Source organism: Haliaeetus albicilla, chromosome 12 (assembly GCF_947461875.1).
Source record: "Haliaeetus albicilla chromosome 12, bHalAlb1.1, whole genome shotgun sequence".
In the NCBI taxonomy this organism is placed as follows: domain Eukaryota; kingdom Metazoa; phylum Chordata; class Aves; order Accipitriformes; family Accipitridae; genus Haliaeetus; species Haliaeetus albicilla.
Window position 1 is genome coordinate 28,809,817 of NC_091494.1, and position 16,552 is coordinate 28,826,368.

Below are 16,552 nucleotides of genomic sequence, written 5' to 3' on the forward strand. Positions count from 1 at the left end.
AGCCCCAGCCCTGCTCCCGCTGGCGGAGCCGCGGGCACAGATGGGTGGGAGCGCTGCCCAGGGGTGCGCTCCCACCAGTCGGGTTCGCTCCTGCTCTTCTCCTCGCGGTCCCCGATGGCCCTGGCCAAGCAGCCTGGTGCTTTTGGGGTCTAGAAGTTCCCGACACCCTCCCTGAGCTCACAGCATCCTGAGCTCCCGGTCCCTGTAAGGGCATCCAGAGTTGCCGGGGCAGCAGCAGCCCCGGAGACAGGGTCTTTGGAGACAGTCTGGGTATGGATTCCCTCCTTCCTTGCTTGTTCGGTGTGCCCACCTTGCAGGGCCTTCTCTGGTCATTGCATTGGGCCAGGGGGGCAGGCTGGGCTCAGCTGGCAGGAGGTGTTGTCTTTTCCCAGGCTAGGTCAGGGCCAGCTGGACAGCCTGGGCAGCATCCAGGAGAAAATCATAGTCTGTGCCTGGGGGAGCTGCTCCCCACTGCTGCGGGAGCCTGTGTCCCTGGCAAAGGAATCCTGCAGCAGAGCAGTTGTTGAGCCCGATCCAGCCATGCTTGGCTCCAGTTAGTGCGGTGCCGTGGGTGGCCCTGGCCTGAATGACAATGGGTGCTGAGCCTCCACTCCCTGCCAGGCTGGGGTTTGCTGGCTGCGGGGGCCCTGCTCTCCCCCTGGGATGACAGTGCTGCCTCCTCCGGGACCAGCTGGCCCTGCAACGCGGCGGCCACTGCTCACCATGGCCAGGGCAGCAGCTCCGCATGTCTGGGGGTCTCAGGCTGCACCAGTGAGCAGGAGGCAGTAGCAGCACCAGGAGAGCTGTAGTGTCCCTGTCCTGTCAGTGGTGGTGGGGCAGCCATGGCAGGCTGGGGGTGCAGAGGCTCAGGGGGCTGTGTGCCAGGACTGATGGGGGAGGAAAGCAGAACCTGCTGTGATTCTCCTGAGGGGCTGACCCCATTTTGTCCCAATGTGTCTGCAGGCAAAGGTGTCACGGCTCCCAAGGCCAGCGTGATGGGCCTGCCAGGGAAGTGCTCTGCTGTGTCCCAGAGAGCAGAAACCACAGACCTGCAACAGCCAGCCCCAGGGCATCTCTTCAAAGCCTGGTTCAGCCCTGGGCCCTGCAGCCCTGTCGCAAGCATGAGCTCCTGCAGCGGCTGGAGGGGATGCTGGCGGGCAGGTGCAGTGGGGCACGGCTGCTGGCAGCACTGGAGGAGGTGAGGGTGCCAGCTGCGGTGCCTGCTCGAGTGTGAGAACACTGCAACATGCCCACCTGGCTGTGCCCCCCCCAGGTTGCCGAGCTGGAGCCGGCTGCCTGCTGCTACCCCCTGAAGGGGACCCTTGTGCTGGAGAGCTGGCCAGGGAACATGGTGCAGGAGCAGCAGCAGGTAGAGCGGGGGCCCTGGGGCAAGCAGCAGTGAGAGCAGCAGGGCCTGGGGTGCTTGGTTGCTGCTGGGGTCTGGCCACGGGCACAATGCATTTACTCCCAGGTACTCAGCACCCTTTGGGCAAGACTGGACCCAGCCCTCTGCTGCCCAGCCACTTGGCATTTGGAGACACTTTACCCAGTCTTGGTCTCTGGTCTCTACTGTCTGTCATGCCCCAGGAGCCAGGATCGCAGACCCTCGGCCCCATCCTTCCTGGTGCCTCTGCAGCAGCCTCCAGAGCACGGCTCCCCTCAGGCCACCAGCAGAAACCTTCTGGGGGTGGTAGGTGCTCATGAGCTCCAGCAGCAGAAAGCCCCCAAAGGGGTGTGGGTGGGGAGACCCCAGTTCAGTGTAGCTGCTTCCCGAAGGCATTGGGCTTCTTCCTCTCTGCGCCTCCTTTCCAGCAAAGCCCCCCTTGCCCCCCCCAGCCCAAATGCTCTGAGCTCTGGACTCTGCCCCTGCCTTGTGTCCTGCCCAACCCGAGGCATGGTGCAGCAGTGGGGGGGCTGGCCCTGCCGTGACACCCACCCCCACCCCGTACAGCCCAAAGGACAGGACACGCGCAAGCACTGACATGAAGTGAGGGATGCACCAGCCCTGGGCTGTGTGGGCTGAAGCTGGCAGGGGACCCTCCAGCGCCAGGTCCCAGCACAGGGGCCCAGGACAGGCAGAGCAAGTTTGTCCTTCAGAAACGCCTGGCACTGCTGGATTTCTCAGATCTAAGAGCCAGCGAGAGGTCTTGGGCCCTGGCTCACAAGAGTGACACTGGAGCTGCCCACAGATGCTCAGCACAGGCCACCCAGCAGCACAGGGCCAGCAGCAAGCTGGGCCTCTGCCCCCCAGCAGCGATGCTGGGGAGCTGGAGAGCCCCAAGAGCGAGGAGGAGGCAGGCGATGACTGGGAGGAGAGTGCCCCAAGCCCAGAGCAGCACCCCTCTGCCCCCAGAGGTGAGGGGTGCCTGGGGCAAGCAGCCAGGGACAGCCCCAGGGTGCATGGGCCTGCCAGCTCATGCAGAAGCTGGACCAGACCCGAGGGAGCCCTGGGAGGAGGTGGGTGGCCCAAACCAGGACTCCTGGCAAGCAGAGAGGCTTTGGCTAGGAGGCCAGGGCAAATATGGGGACAGTGCAAGCCTGGGTGAACCACCCAGCCTCATGACCTGAAGCCATCTCTGTGGACACATATTTAGCTAACAGTCACAAGAGCATTCCAGATGCCTTTAGAAGGCCTTGAACAGAATAAACATGAAGACAAAAAAAGATGCCAATTAGAAGAACACAGGTGCACATTCCATGATAAAGGGAACTTGGCACAAAGAACCTCAATTTGGCAGTTTATCTTGACCAATTAGATTGAGACAAGTTTTGCATGTTTTAGTTGATATAACCAATTATGTCCTATGTTTATGCATGTGTACAGAGTTAGTATAACCAATTATATCTTATGTTTATACGTGTGTACAGTGTCGATATAACCAATCATATTTTATGCTTGTGTGCGTGGACACTATATGCTTGCATGCAGCAACCAATCAAAGCTTTTAAGGAACTTTGAGAATTGTATAAGAATGATCAGCTATGCTCAATAAACTGGCAACTTTGATCATCATATTGGTGTCCTGTCATCCGTCCCCACATGGAATTTTGCAACACATCTCTGCTGCAGCTGCGTGGCTGAGCAGGGCACCCCCGGCACCTTGCACGCCAGCATCCCTCAGGGGTCCCTGAAAGGCCCCTCAGATCTCCCCCGTGGGCCAGGGGCTCTATGTCCACCAGAGCCATGTGACTGCAAGCTTGGCTTTGGAGAAGGGGCCTTCCAGTGAGCCCAGGGGCAGGACAAGTCCTGGCCGAGGTGAAGCAGAGGTGCTCCAGCGGGCTTGATAACCCTCATGATCTTCTGCTCCTTGCCAGGTCCCAGGCTAGCAGCTCCTCCTTAGCAGAGATCCCAGATTACTTGCGGTAAGAGAGCTTGGCCCTCACTGCTGTGGGGCTCCCCATTGCTTAGTGTAATTTGGCCCAGCCCCACAGCATCAGGCAGGCTGAGACAAGCTACCTGCCTCACCTCTGACAACAGCAGCAAAAGGGCTGCAAGCCTGGCCCCAGGCACAGCCAGGTCGCAGCCCTGCCTACTTGCTGTCCCTCACACCAAAGGGCCTTGGCAAGACAACAGCACCGCCAGCCCCCTGCCCTGCCAAGAGCAAGGGCTCTGCTCTGCTGCAGAGGTCTTGCAGGCCCAGGGAGAACAAGCTTCTCCTGGTCACAGCAAGAAACACTGTACCATCTCCTCAGTGGAGCAGTGCAGAGCTTATGAGGCAGCTTTTAGTGCAGACTACACAGAGTACCACAATCTGCACACTCGCATTGGTAACGTGAGCTGGAAATTTATTCAACTGGGAGCCAAAATGAAGGTGTTGAAACAAGGAACGGAGGAATGCAAGGCAAGAGGGGCACCTGGGGCATGATGGCACAACACAGCCATGTTCCAGTTCTGCTTACCCAACTGCTTCTGGGTGTCAGGCACTTGAAGCTACAATTGTGCATGAGTCCAGCCACTTCCAAGAAGGTGAGGCTGGATGCAGGGCAGGGACTAGGTTCCCTCCCATAGCTGATCCATATACATTTCCCCCCCACCCCCTAGACTTATCCTAGCTACCAGCAGGAGAAGCAGCGCTGTGAATACCTCCACCAGAAGCTGTCTCATATCAAAAGCCTGATTCTACAGTTTGAAGGAAGCTGGAGCTCCTAGGCAAACCGTTGCTGCAATTCTTTTCCTTGCTTATCAGGACCTGTCCCTGAAGCAGTGGAAGAAACAAATCCCTGAGGGTGCATGAGATTAAGGACAGGGTTCAGGAGTGCCCTGCTGCCATCAGTGCGTACCCCAGTGCCCCACAGCCCATGTGTGGCTAGTGCACAGGCCAGCTGCTGGGCTGCTCCAGCTGCCTGCAGCCAGCTGGTTTTCTGCTCCCTGCAGGAGAGCAGGAGGCCTCAGCTGCAGAGGAAAGGCAGAGCCAGGCACTCAGCAACCCTCTGCTAAGGCCTGAGCCAACCCTCATGGATGCATTACTTAAACCTTTGGGGGGTGGCTGCCCCCTGGCAGGGTTGGGCCAGCTTTCCATGCAGGTCTCCTGCTGAAAGCAAGGCCTGTGTCAATCATGTTTGATGAGTTAACCTATGAATCCTTCCTCAGATGTCTGCTTCTCCTCAACTGAAGCCTCATTAGCTTAATTTTAATTACAGCACACAGTAAGGGGTACCTGGACAGTCACCAGCACACCCCAGCACAATGCCCTTGCTCACATCCTTTGTCCCTCTTGCCAGAAAGCTTCACCAAGCCTGTGCTTACTTCACCCCCAGTGGTTCGGGCACTAGCACCAGCACTTACCAAGAGAGGGCTCTGGGCCAAACATGCTGAAGAACTTTACTTGTGCTTAGGGCCCATCTGCCACCAGTTCTGAAGTCACAGACTAGGGAGCAAAGCAAGGATCAGAAAAGCTTCCCCTGGGCTCTGCCTTTCTTGACACAGGGCAGTACTCATTAAGGACACAGTGCTCCAGTTTGGTTTTACAGAAGGTACTCGTCAGCAGTCAGAAGTAGAGCCTGTTGTATTCCCCTGTTCCTTGCGCTACCATCTCAAGTCTGCAGCCAGCTGCAGGGGTCCTGCCAGCCTGAGGCACAAGGACCACCCAATGTCACACGTATGCTTCCCCCTGCAAGGTGTCTTGATGTCTGTTCTGGGACACAGAGCACCTGCTAGCCAGCAGCACAGTGCAGAACGTAGATGCAGTTTAAGATACTAATGTAGCTGGGAAAGAAATTCTTGTACTGCATAGCTGCTGTAGACATAGAACCATGTGCTAAGCATTGTATGATATACTGTACCTGGAGAATTCCAGCAGCAATAAATAATTGGTACACAGCCTTTGGAGTTGTGGGGGAGGAATCCACAGAGAAAGCAAGCACTGGCTCTTACCATGGTAACTGCTGCAACACAGCAGTGCCTTACGAGTCTGCTGATCATCACTTCAATGCACATGCAGCCCAAAAAATTCAGATAACTGGGGCAACAGCCCATGTCTGTTCACCCACCATCTCGCTCTTGCCCTTCCCAGTCAGCACATTCTGGGCCAAAGGAAGTTAGGGCTGCCCGTACCCCAAGATGGTTGGTCACAGCCCACACCATCTGACTGCAGCATGGGATCCTATTCCTCTCTCTCCTGAAGAGAAAGCCACAGCTACCAGCCTGCTTTCTACCAAGAGAAGTAATGATCTTACAATTAACTGGTCTTAACTGTCCTAACCACACACAAGCCACGGACAAGTCTACTGGCTGTGAGAAACACCCTCAGCACTGGCCCTACCTGCGTTTGGGTTGAGTATGTAGTTAGTAGCACCCCTCCCCTACACTTGACTACTTTTTCACCAGCTTAAAAGCTCATTTATTCCTGCTGCTTCTATGCTGCTGAGCAAATCCTATGCCAGAGTGCTCTGTATGCCTGCACTTGCCTAGATCCAACAGTCAGATTTAAGTACCACATACCTCTAAACTTGCTGAGGCAGCATGCAGACAGCAAAAGCATTTGTGACCAGAGTCCCTAAGCCCACAATCTGCATAAAAGTAGCACCTGAAGCACAGCACATTGGGACAGCTGCTGCTACTATGGTCTGGAAGGACTCACTCTACCTGACGAAGAACAGGCTAAAGGCTGAACTTAATATTTACAAACAGACTTCTAAAGGCTCACTGAAGGAAACTAGACTCACAGTAGGAGGTTGCTGCCTATGAAGAGCAGGATCCTGGTGTTAGGTTTGACAGGTCTTCATAGGACAGAGACACTTGGTCTTAAGGGGGTCATTTTATTGTTTCACTTCTCCAAATGTACAAAAAAAATTAGAAAATAACCCTACCCCCCACCCCCTCCCAAACCACAAAACAAACCAGTCTGGGGAGCCCCACAACAGTGCAGCTAAGAGACGGCAGGAAATTAAACAGAACTAGATACAGCAGCTGGGTCCCCTTGGCCCACATGGTCACTGGCTCTCCACAACCCAGAACTGGCCCCAGTCTGCCCAGTGCTTCCCCAATTCACACGGAGCTCATCCTGACCAGATAGCGAGTGGGTACTTTACAAATCCTCCTTCACCTTCTTCTTGGATTTCTTGGTTTTATCTTCCTCCTGCAGCACAGGAGTGTTGGTTGCCTCCCGCTTCAAGTAGCTAATGAAGTCACTCACTTCTCTGCCGCCCTGCAGAAAGCACAAGACAGTAAGGCAGTGCCTGTACTCCCCGTGGGCTTCCCCTTCACTAGGGGGGGGTTTTCAGGTGCCAGGCAAGAGGCCAAGGTGACTGCATGCAGAGCTCTGCCCATGGGCCTGCAGCATGCAGCAGAACATTCCCAGCAGGTACCACTGGCTGTGTTCCCAGGGTAACTAATGGGACAGTACCACCTGCAACTCCAGAGAGGCTCAGCATTATTTGGACACCAGGATGCTACTTCAATTCTATACAAAGCAGCAAGAGCAGCAAAAGACCCACCTCATACTTCTTTGGACTCTGCTTCTTGCCAGCTGGAGCAAAATAGATGGTGGGGAAGCTGGGGAGAGAGAAGAGACATCTGAGCTCCCAACATGCTCTGTTTTCTTTCAGACCAGCAAGCCAGCCTCACCAAAGGGACTTGCACCCTACATTCCCCTAGTTTAACACAGTAAGTTTCAGCAGCTCTTAAGCCAGCAAGCGCGGCCTCCAAAAGCCTGGCCATGTCCGCAGAGTTGGCTGAACTCAACTACATCCAAGTTTGCTAGCTAAACTGTTTTCAGAAAAGCAAGCCCAGCATTGTTTTTACACGGCCAAGAACAGAATCACGGCAGATTCAAAAAGCAGCAAGACAGGCCTCCAGGCATAGCCAGGACACCAGAATCCCAGAGAAGCAAAGCAGATGAAATGTCCTTTGTTTTCACTCTAGATTTCTTCACACTAAGCAAATGCATAGCAATCACGTGCTAATCGCCCCCACCCATCCTTCCCCAGAGACTTTCAGCTCTTCTGTTGTGGCTGCTGGTCAGAGACAGAAGCCTCAACTCATCCACTGACACGGTGGTGTAACAACAGTAAGACCTACCCTCTGACTTCATATGGAGAAGGCACATCATTGGCTGTAGCATCCATTTTGGCAATGATAATATTGGGGTCTTTACTGAGCTGTTGGTAGAAAAAGCTTATTAGTAACCAATCTGTAACAGTTAACACGAGGACCTCACCAATCAACATCTAAGATAGTGGTATCAGATGATAGTGTATACAGTATGCTAAAAAGTGAGCAAATTTCTTCTGAGCAGTTTACTTCTGCCTCAGCAGGGGCACAGGGAACAAAGTCTCTCCTCGGCCAGCTGTATGCAGCATGCATCTCCCAGTGGTACCTGCTGAATTGGTCTGGTGTAACTTCTAGAGAATGCTTACCCCAGAGCAACTGCTTACCTTCCATCTGTGAGGAGACACAGTGCTCAGGAAGGAGGGGTGCCTGATGGCCAAATAGCAAAAGGCTGGTCAGATCTGGGAGAACAGATTTATTTTCTCCACTTGTGAAAGCGTGCAGGGCAGTGTTAACCTTCACCGGATGGGAAACTATAATCACGCAGAGGGAAAAGACCCAAAAAGGAGCTTTGGCAGTTCAGCCAGTCACTGAATCAGGGAATATTTATGTGCCACAGCAAAGGGCACAGGCTAAACCTACTCGTGTGGTTGCTACCATGGTCTGAATCCTGCTGATGTACTTCTGCAATCACAGGAGATGTCAAAACTCACTAGTCCTCAGGAAAACACAATTATGCCCGTTATCATAAAGGCTAGACAGACAGAACCTGCAGGATTGTTTAGTGCTGCAACATTCTAGTTTGCATTTGCAACAGAGTCCCAGACCTACCTTCTCCCCCAATTCTTTGTATTTGGGCTCCAGATTCTTGCAATGGCCGCACCAGGGTGCGTAAAACTCTATCAGGACATCTTTGTCTTCTGCATTAACAATTTCATCAAAGTTCTCAGCAACCACCACCTGATAACGTTTGATCATAGAAGTTATTTTTTTTAAGTCAAGAGTGAGGCTATAACATGATATGCTCCATACACTCTGCCCAAGAAAGCCTGCCCCCCCCCACCAGTAAAGAGTCACATTGTGCCTACACAGCAAGCAGCAAAAACCACACAACTCTTCACCAAGCTGTAACATCCTCAGCTTGCAGGTAAAAACCTGTCATAAGGTAAGAGCACTACCTGCAAGTGAGGTTTGCATCTGGTATCCTCACAGGAGGAGGTAAAAATAATTTCTTTTTAATCCCAGCAAGTTCCAGGCTGAGGCATCAGTCCAGAAAGACTGGCTGAGGCCATCCCCATCCACACAAAAACAAGCACTGCCTTCTACTCCCTTATAAGGCCCTCGCCATAAAAAGCCAGGCCATGGCATGCTTTCATTCAGGGCAGAATTTACTGGGAGGGATGAAAGGTAGGAGTCATACCACCCTACCCCCTACCCCCCCCCCCAGCAATGAGATGAACATGTAACTCCTTAAAAATAGTGCAGTCACGACCGACTTGAAGGCCATGCCATGAGGGAGCACAAGCCAAGACAGCAGGCCTTTGCATAATCCCTGTAAATCTGGATGATCCTGCACTTGCAGAGCACATCACTAGTGTGCTCAAGCAGCAGTTACAATGCTGAGAGAAGAAAATGGAATCAAAACTGCAAGCTGCATTTCTTCCTTGGCTCAGAAAACTGCAATACAACAAGCAAGTGAATTCTTCTTCCATCTAACACAGCAGAAGCTTCTCAAGATGCCACAATGCAGCACTTGCAGCATGGGATACTGGCATATGACTAGAAGCTGCTGCTGAACAGTGTTTCTATGTCCACTGGTAGGAGCTGCTGCTACACTTGATGCAGCACTCACCTTCACAGGGCCATCATTGCTTTCAGGGACAGGCTCCGATTTCAGATACTTTTTCAAGTTTCCATCGAAGTAATCTTGCAGGAATCTCTCCAGAGCCTTTCCATCACGGCTGAAAGTGAAGTGAGGTTTTACAGCCATCATCACACGTACAGGATGAGAGGGGAAAACTTTCAAGGCTGATTTAAGCTCCTTCCACCCACAGAACAGATGCCACCTACATCTTTGAGAGCATCAGTCTGGGGCTGGCTTAGAAGACCCCAGAACAAGTGCAAAGATGCTCTTAAGAATTTTGACAGGAGGCTGGATGCACATCCCATTTGAAGTTTTAGACCTTCCAGCACCTTTAAGTTTCTTTTTTCAAGAAGAAAGTTACAACTATTTCCTCTGTCCTTTAACGCATCTTAGTTCCTAACCAGACACTTAAATACCTTGAGTTAAATTCTCCACCTTTGTATAACAGGAGGGCCTGCAAGCTCTCTAGAGAGCAGGAAAACATATGAGTAGGAACCATTTTGACCCAGTCATTTCTTCCAGCTGGAACATCCAGCTTTCCTGTTTCCTCCAAGCTAAGGAAGTATAATCTGGTCACAGACCCCCAGACCAAAGTGCATCAAGCGAGAGGCAACTCTGCCAAGTTCAAAAACTTACGAGAATTCTTCCTGCATGACGTATTTATCTCCTTTAGCAGTTCTGATGGCAACAACTGGAGCCTCACCCACACTGCTGTCTAGACCAAACTCTGAAAGCTCATGGCCAAAGGTTTTCCGACTAGCGACAGCAAAAGACAGTTTGTGGCCAGCATCTAAGAACTTCTTTGCAATCATCATAACCCTGAGGAGAAAAAAAAAAAGCAAACAAAACCACAAAACACAAAGCATGATTCTTTGGAACATTTTCTTCCACGTGACCTAACACCCTTCAAGTTGAAGTGCATGCTCGACAAGGAATTCAATGGCGTGATGTGTTCTGCATAGGCAAGTCCTACAGAAATGGTGTTGAGAAGCAGGGGTAAGCTGGTGTCTATTGTGAATGAGGCCTGTGCAAATGTTGTGTGCTTTCATCCTCCACCCAACAGCATGACCACCAGGGTCTCAGGCACTGGGGAATACAGAGGATAGAATCCCACAGAGCACCAGTAAGGAATTTCGTGCTTAAAGTCTAAGGACTAGGGATCCAAAAGCAAGCAGGTAGGGTTTCAAAGGACACACATATTGCATGCTTCAGGCTCTGCAGGCAGCAGCCACTCCAATAGTTCCAATTAGAAACTCAGCTGGAGGCTTTCTGGGAGAGAAGAATTCACATACGAACAATAGGAGAAACTGAGCTACGTGAACAGCAGCAATGCAAGGAACAAAGGATAGAGGCCGATTAACCCCCGCCGCTGTGTACCTGTTGCGCCAGTAGTTGGAGCCCTTTGCGTTCTTCTCATAGTCCACATCATAGTATGCCACCAACAAGTCCTTCCCCTGGATCAAGTCTTTGTTGTCTTCGGTCATGTGCGGGCAGATGCCAAAGCTATCAATTAGACAGAGGTTAGCAGCTCCAGTTTCACTGCCCAGAACCCAAACTGCCCAGAACCCATCACCTCCCAGAAATGGGCTTGATGCAGCACACTCTTGTTTCCCACCCACAAATGTCAAATGCCAGTAATAGTAAGACCTAAGGAAGAAACACTTTGCTCATTCAGGCACCACATTATTCCAAGTCAAATCTCCGTCTCTAGCCACAACATCAGTGGCTGATATCTGACCTAAATAAGGCCAAAGCTGGCATACTTCTCAGGAAGCTCAGTTTTTAAACAGAGGTCTGGTTGTTAGAATATGGAGAGTAAATGCCAACAGCCATGCCAGGATTTCCAGAAAGTGGTCCCCAAAGGACACAGTGTGGGCAAGACAGCTCTTTTGGACACTAACCAGGAAGCAGTAGCAATGCCAGCTAGAAAAGACAAGTTCTGACAGGACCAAATCCAACTGGGGCCAGTCTATCACATTCTCTGGTGAGGAATCACTCACATGTTCTCCTGGATGAATTTTTTGATCTTTCCACTGGTGATTCTGTCTTCTGTGTACTTGATGGAGCTGTCCTCAAACTTGTTTGTCAGGCGTGGAGGACGGAATAAGACTATACCCCTGAAGGGAACAGGTACAATTAATTAGTTTAAAGTATCCCTGGGTTTCCAAGGATGACAGCTGGATGAGGTAAGAACCCAGTCTCCAGTGACTATCCCACATTCACTGTTCATAGCTTCAAGACTGTCCAGTTTCTTGGTGGCACTACTGTATTAGATCTACCTGTCAGACCCCCCTCCATTACTCAGACAGGCCACAATGACAAACAAAAAAAACCCACCATAACAAGCAATGGGGAGGCAAAACGCCTCTGTTGAGATACTTCCCACCTGGAGGCAGACACTAAGCCTCCAGAGCCTGCAACCATTTGTACCTTTCTATCTCAATTCCAAAGAGCTAAAAAAGATATGCCACTGGCACTTGGGGAAGAAACAAGACCTTAAGCTATGTTCAGAAAGTGAATCCAGTTAACAACTGGAATCCCATGGATTTGTTCCAGATGTCTCAATAACAAGAAATCTTTGTGTTAAGTAACTTACTCTCCATCTTCCTCATACTTCTGCACCAACTGGTCCTCAGTGGTGTGTGCAAAACGGTAGTTATCTCTTAGGTTGTTGGCGGCTTTCATGAATTCTGAATAAGCATCACCAGATGCATCTCCAAAGAAGCCTGCAGCAGAAAAACAGATGGTGACCCCAAACCGACTCAGCAGCAGTCAGTGTACAGCCCTCATCATTTATCTCCACAACGCACTGAAAGATCACTTCTGAATCAAGTCCTCCAATGCATGTTCAGGCCTTCATCTTTGACAGCTTCTCTCCCATTTTTATTGGAGCCTTTCTATATTCCCTCCCTTCCACCAGCAGAAAGTTACTCAAGAGTCTGCCCAGCTTAATCACTCAGTCAAAAGGCAGTTGTCCTCTGAGCACTAAGACAGCCATCTGTAACCATGTGACACTACTAGTGGCAACAACTGCCAATGGTACTTAATAAAAATAAGTTTGGGGATGCTGATCAATACTCATCCAGTTAGACTTGTAAGATGGCACCTGATCCACACGAAGGAAAGCTGCTATTGCCACTTACAAACCCTGGTCAAATCATATGACGTTGACAGCCTACCAGTGTCACAAGATGCACCGAATGTACTTTCTAGCAATCCAAAGCTACCTGTTGTCAGCCAGCCAAAAGAGCAACAAACTTTAAAAAAAGATACATTACAGTGCCAGGAGGTCTGACAGTCAAATAATCACAAGGGCGGGGGGGGGGGGGGGGGGGGGGGGGGGGGGGAAGTTGGAAGGAATCCCCAGAGGTCATTAAGTCCAACCTCCTATTCAAAGCAGAACCAGCTTTAAAGTCAGATCAGGTTGCTCAGAGCTTTGTTCAACTGAGTTTTGAAAGTTTGAATGTTTCGAAATCCCTCTGGGCACACATTCCAGTACTTTATCATTCTCATTATAAAAAACTTTTGCTCAGGTCCAGCTGGAATTTTTCTTGCTACAGCTTGTGATACAGCTTCTTATCCTTTCACAGTATATTCCCCAAGAAACCTCTCAGAGCCAAGCATCCACTCATTTCAGTGCTGCACTCAATCTACTCACCCACTACAGAAGCATCTTTATCACTAACGAATTTCTCAAAATCAGCCACAGAATTGAGAGCCACTGAAGCAGGTCCCGCCTGTTTCTTGAGATGACTGACAATCCCATCTTAAAAGAAAAGTTAAATGATTAAAGGGATCAATATGAAGTTCTACAAGACATTCTTCAAGCTTCCCAAAGCAAAAGTTGTTTCTGCAGAATCCATACACCTCTCCCATACAATAAATATGATGCGAATTGAAGGAGTGCTAACACCAACTTCACAGAGGAACTTTCTAGTGTTTTCCAGATACTGCCCATCAAGGGTACAAAGTGTGAAAGATAAATGTGGAAACCTTCACCTTTAAAAGAGAGTTTTAAGGGATAATAAACATCCAGGGCTCTGCCAGCACAATGAGTTCTTGAAAGGGCAAGGTGGGGGTGTGCGTGTAGGCGAGAACCTTCTTTGTATCCTTCAACGAATGTAACGTCCCTGAGACAAGTCTATTACACATGGGTCTGCCTTCTGCCACCATTTCAGCAAGCCAGATGCTTGCTGATGAACTCTTACCTGCTGTCCTAGGCCCATCATAGGTTCCCGCTTCTTCTCCATCTCGAAAAATCTTTAAGGTGGGATATCCACTGACTCCATACTTATTACAGGTGTTTGAGTTTGCTGTACAGTCAACCTAAAGGAAGAGAAACATTGCTACTCAGTGACCTAGCCACCTGTACGCACAGAATAAAGCATCTTTGCTGTTGCCCACATTATCACATACAGAGATAAAGTCCAGAGGGTCTGAAAGCTCTTGTGTGTCTTTAGCCAAGGCTAGATTCCTTTCACCTAAAGTGTAAGGATCCACAAAGCATCTACAAGACCGAAGGCTGGAGAGTCAAGACTGGGGAAGGAGGCAGCATGGGTGTAATGACAAGCCTAGCAGAATATCTGAGGAAATACTGGAAAGATTAAGTAGTTGAGAGTTTGACCAGACTACACTAGAAAGGGTAGATTCTTGTAATCAGTGACAGGCTTAACAGGAATCAACTGTTCTTAGCACCTCTTAAGTCCTAAAGTTCCTACACTGCCTGAAGAAAATAGGCTGACAGGGAGGCCATGCCACTTCCCAGCAGGGAAGAGGAAGACCCTGATTTGAGAAAACCATACAGGTGATCTGGTAGAAAAGAAAGCTCTTGGATAACAACCCTTACTTTGTAAGTCAAGGAACACCACCATCAAGTACAGCACTACGCTAATTCTCAGACTAGATTACACAGCTCAAAGAAGGCTTCTTCCTCCCGGTTCGGGCGAGCCCTCTTTTACGCGCTCGTACACACCCATTTTATGCTCTGCACACCATCTGAGTGGCAGCAGCCTGCGCAGGGTTCAGCTTCCAGATCATTCCCTGGTGTCTAAATCTTCACAGAGACGAAACCCGGCAGAGCTCTAAAGAGCCTCGAAAAGGCCCGACGTGCACACCAGCAGGCGTTGTTAGTGGACTGCAACAGCAAAGCTTTTATTTGACCGAAGCCCGCCCGTGAACTGCCCTCGGATGAGCTGGTGCAGCAAGTCCTCACCTTCACGAGCGGCACGATCCCCTTCAGCCGGGTCGCTGCCGACTCGTACTCCGGCGCCAGCCGCTTGCAGTGCCCGCACCTGGAAGGACGAGGAAGTTGGGGGGTTAGGCCGGCCAGGAGCGCCGCGGCCCGCCCCGGTCCCCGCCCCCGCCCCCGCTCCCGCTCCGGCCCAGACCCCGGTCCCGGCCCCCCCGCCCCCCAGACGCCCCGAAGGGCCCGGCTCCGCCGCTCCCGCCCGCCCCAGGCGGCCCCTCACCATGGCGCGAAGAACTCCACGAGCACCAGCCCCGGGCGCTCGGCCAGGCCGCTCTCGAAGTCGGCATCGCTGAGCTCCACCACGTCGGAGGCGCGGACGGCGAGAGCGAGAAGCGGGAGCAGCAGCAACGGAGGCGCGGACATGGCGGGCGGCGCGGGGCTCCCTCCTCGGCGGCGGCGGCAGCTGAAGAGGCGCCGGGGGCCGCAGGCCGGAAGTCCCGCCTCCCCAGCCGGATCTGCCGTGTGGCAGCTCTCCGTTGGGCGCCGTGACGCGCGTCACGCCAGCCGCGGCCAATTGCCTGCCGACAGGCGTGGGCGGGGCCAGCTGCGGCGACCCCGCCCCTCCCGTCCCCGGCCGTCGCCGTCAGCACAGCACAGCGCAGAGCAGAGCAGAGCGGTGGGGTGGGCGCCCCGCGCTGGTGGGACTGGCCTCCTGGGCTGCGCTGGGCGCCGACCGCCGACTCGGGGCTCGGCCCCCTCCCCGAGCCACGGCGCAGCCCGGGGCTCCCTGTGTCCCGTCCCAGCGGCCAGCCCCGAGCCCCGCTGCCGGCTCTGTCCCGCCGGGCCGGGGTGCCCTGGCTGTGGGCGCGGAGTCTCTGGGAGCTGCACGCTGCCGGAATGATGGTCCGTCCGGGCGAGATTTCGCTCACTGAGCCGCCACGTGTTTGTTAAAAAGCCCACCGCAGCCGTCGGGCCTGTCCAACCTGTGGGAAGATGAGCCCCTGGTGTTGAGGGGCCTTGTTTCCGCCCAGGGCATGGCACGGGCCGGTGTCCAGCCGGGCAGCACCCAGCACCTCTGTCGGCGAGGGCTGTCGGCCATGCCGCAGCTCTGCCCCCAAAGCCCCCGGCATACAGTGGCCCACAGCCACCCACGTGAGCCCCGCTTCTGTGTGGGGAGCAGGCTGGCCTTCCCCTGACTTCCAGTGTTCGGGTGCTCCTAGCCAAACGCAGGATCAGGTCCTTCCCATGTAATCCCATCAGCCTGTGACTTCCACGACCTGGCTGCAGTGTCAGAAATACCCTCTTCACTGGTGGGTGCCTGCTGAAGTGCTCGGCGTCAACTGGCCAGCCCCAAGCAGGCATACCCTGCTCCCTGCCACCGTGCCCTGGCAGCACTACGGCCCTGTGCTGTTCCTGTATGAGGAATACAACATATGAGCCACATAAGTCTGCCCGCTGTTAACGATCTTGTTTGTGGGGATGCTCACCATGCAGGAGTTCCAAATCTGTGCTACCACATGCTTTCTCCAAAAGCACGGGAGGAATTACAGTTCCCCAAACACTCCAGGAATGGGAAAAGACTCCAGAGATGGTACCTCAAACTGCAGGACTGTAAAAAAAAAGATCTTCCCTGTGATGGAAACAAAATGGGGTGTTTTTTGCCTTACAGAAATTGCTACTAAAGGATCCAAAACCAGACCCGGCTAGCAAAAGTTTAGGAAGGTGAAGAAAAGAAGAATGAAGGACGAAACACTTGATGAGCTAGTGGTGTCCTGACAAACACGGAGGGTGATGTAGGAACAAAGGACAGGGAACAAGGGGACAGTGGTGCCAAGTACACGGCACTACAGGGACACATAGCAGTGACACCGGAGCTGGTGGGGCACTGGCAGTGGGTGGTGGGAAAGGACCTGCGGCGTGACCCGGCCGGTTACAGAGACAGAAGGAGGTGGAAGAGCAGCTCCCCCAGCAAGGCACCGGCACCAGCTGCGGCGGGAAGCCCCCCTCTCCG

General features: G+C 52.5%; 1 protein-coding gene across 1 annotated transcript; it reads right to left on the bottom strand.

Annotated features, from left to right (window-relative positions):
- Nucleotides 1-6,238: 6,238 nt before the first annotated feature.
- On the bottom strand, nt 6,239-15,036 carry PDIA3 (protein disulfide isomerase family A member 3). The gene is made up of 13 exons (XM_069798790.1): nt 14,822-15,036; nt 14,566-14,644; nt 13,562-13,679; nt 13,012-13,119; nt 11,950-12,079; nt 11,354-11,470; nt 10,731-10,856; nt 9,990-10,172; nt 9,342-9,450; nt 8,321-8,449; nt 7,520-7,599; nt 6,937-6,994; nt 6,239-6,647 (listed from the first exon to the last, which is right to left on the bottom strand). The coding sequence occupies exons 1-13, from the start codon at nt 14,962-14,964 to the stop codon at nt 6,528-6,530; spliced, it is 1,500 nt and encodes a 499-aa protein (XP_069654891.1). The 5' UTR covers nt 14,965-15,036; the 3' UTR covers nt 6,239-6,527.
- Between the last annotated feature and the right edge of the window lie 1,516 nt (nt 15,037-16,552).

What these genes read in the sequence shown, in the direction of transcription:
- PDIA3 (XM_069798790.1), bottom strand. Translation starts at nt 14,964, where the DNA reads ATGTCCGCGCCTCCGTTGCTGCTGCTCCCGCTTCTCGCTCTCGCCGTC. An exon ending in GGATCGTGCCGCTCGTGAAG is followed by an intron (nt 13,680 to 14,565) that starts GTGAGGACTTGC and finishes CTCTTCCTTTAG; the next exon opens with GTTGACTGTACAGCAAACTC. An exon ending in TAAAGATGCTTCTGTAGTGG is followed by an intron (nt 12,080 to 13,011) that starts GTGAGTAGATTG and finishes TTTCTGCTGCAG; the next exon opens with GCTTCTTTGGAGATGCATCT.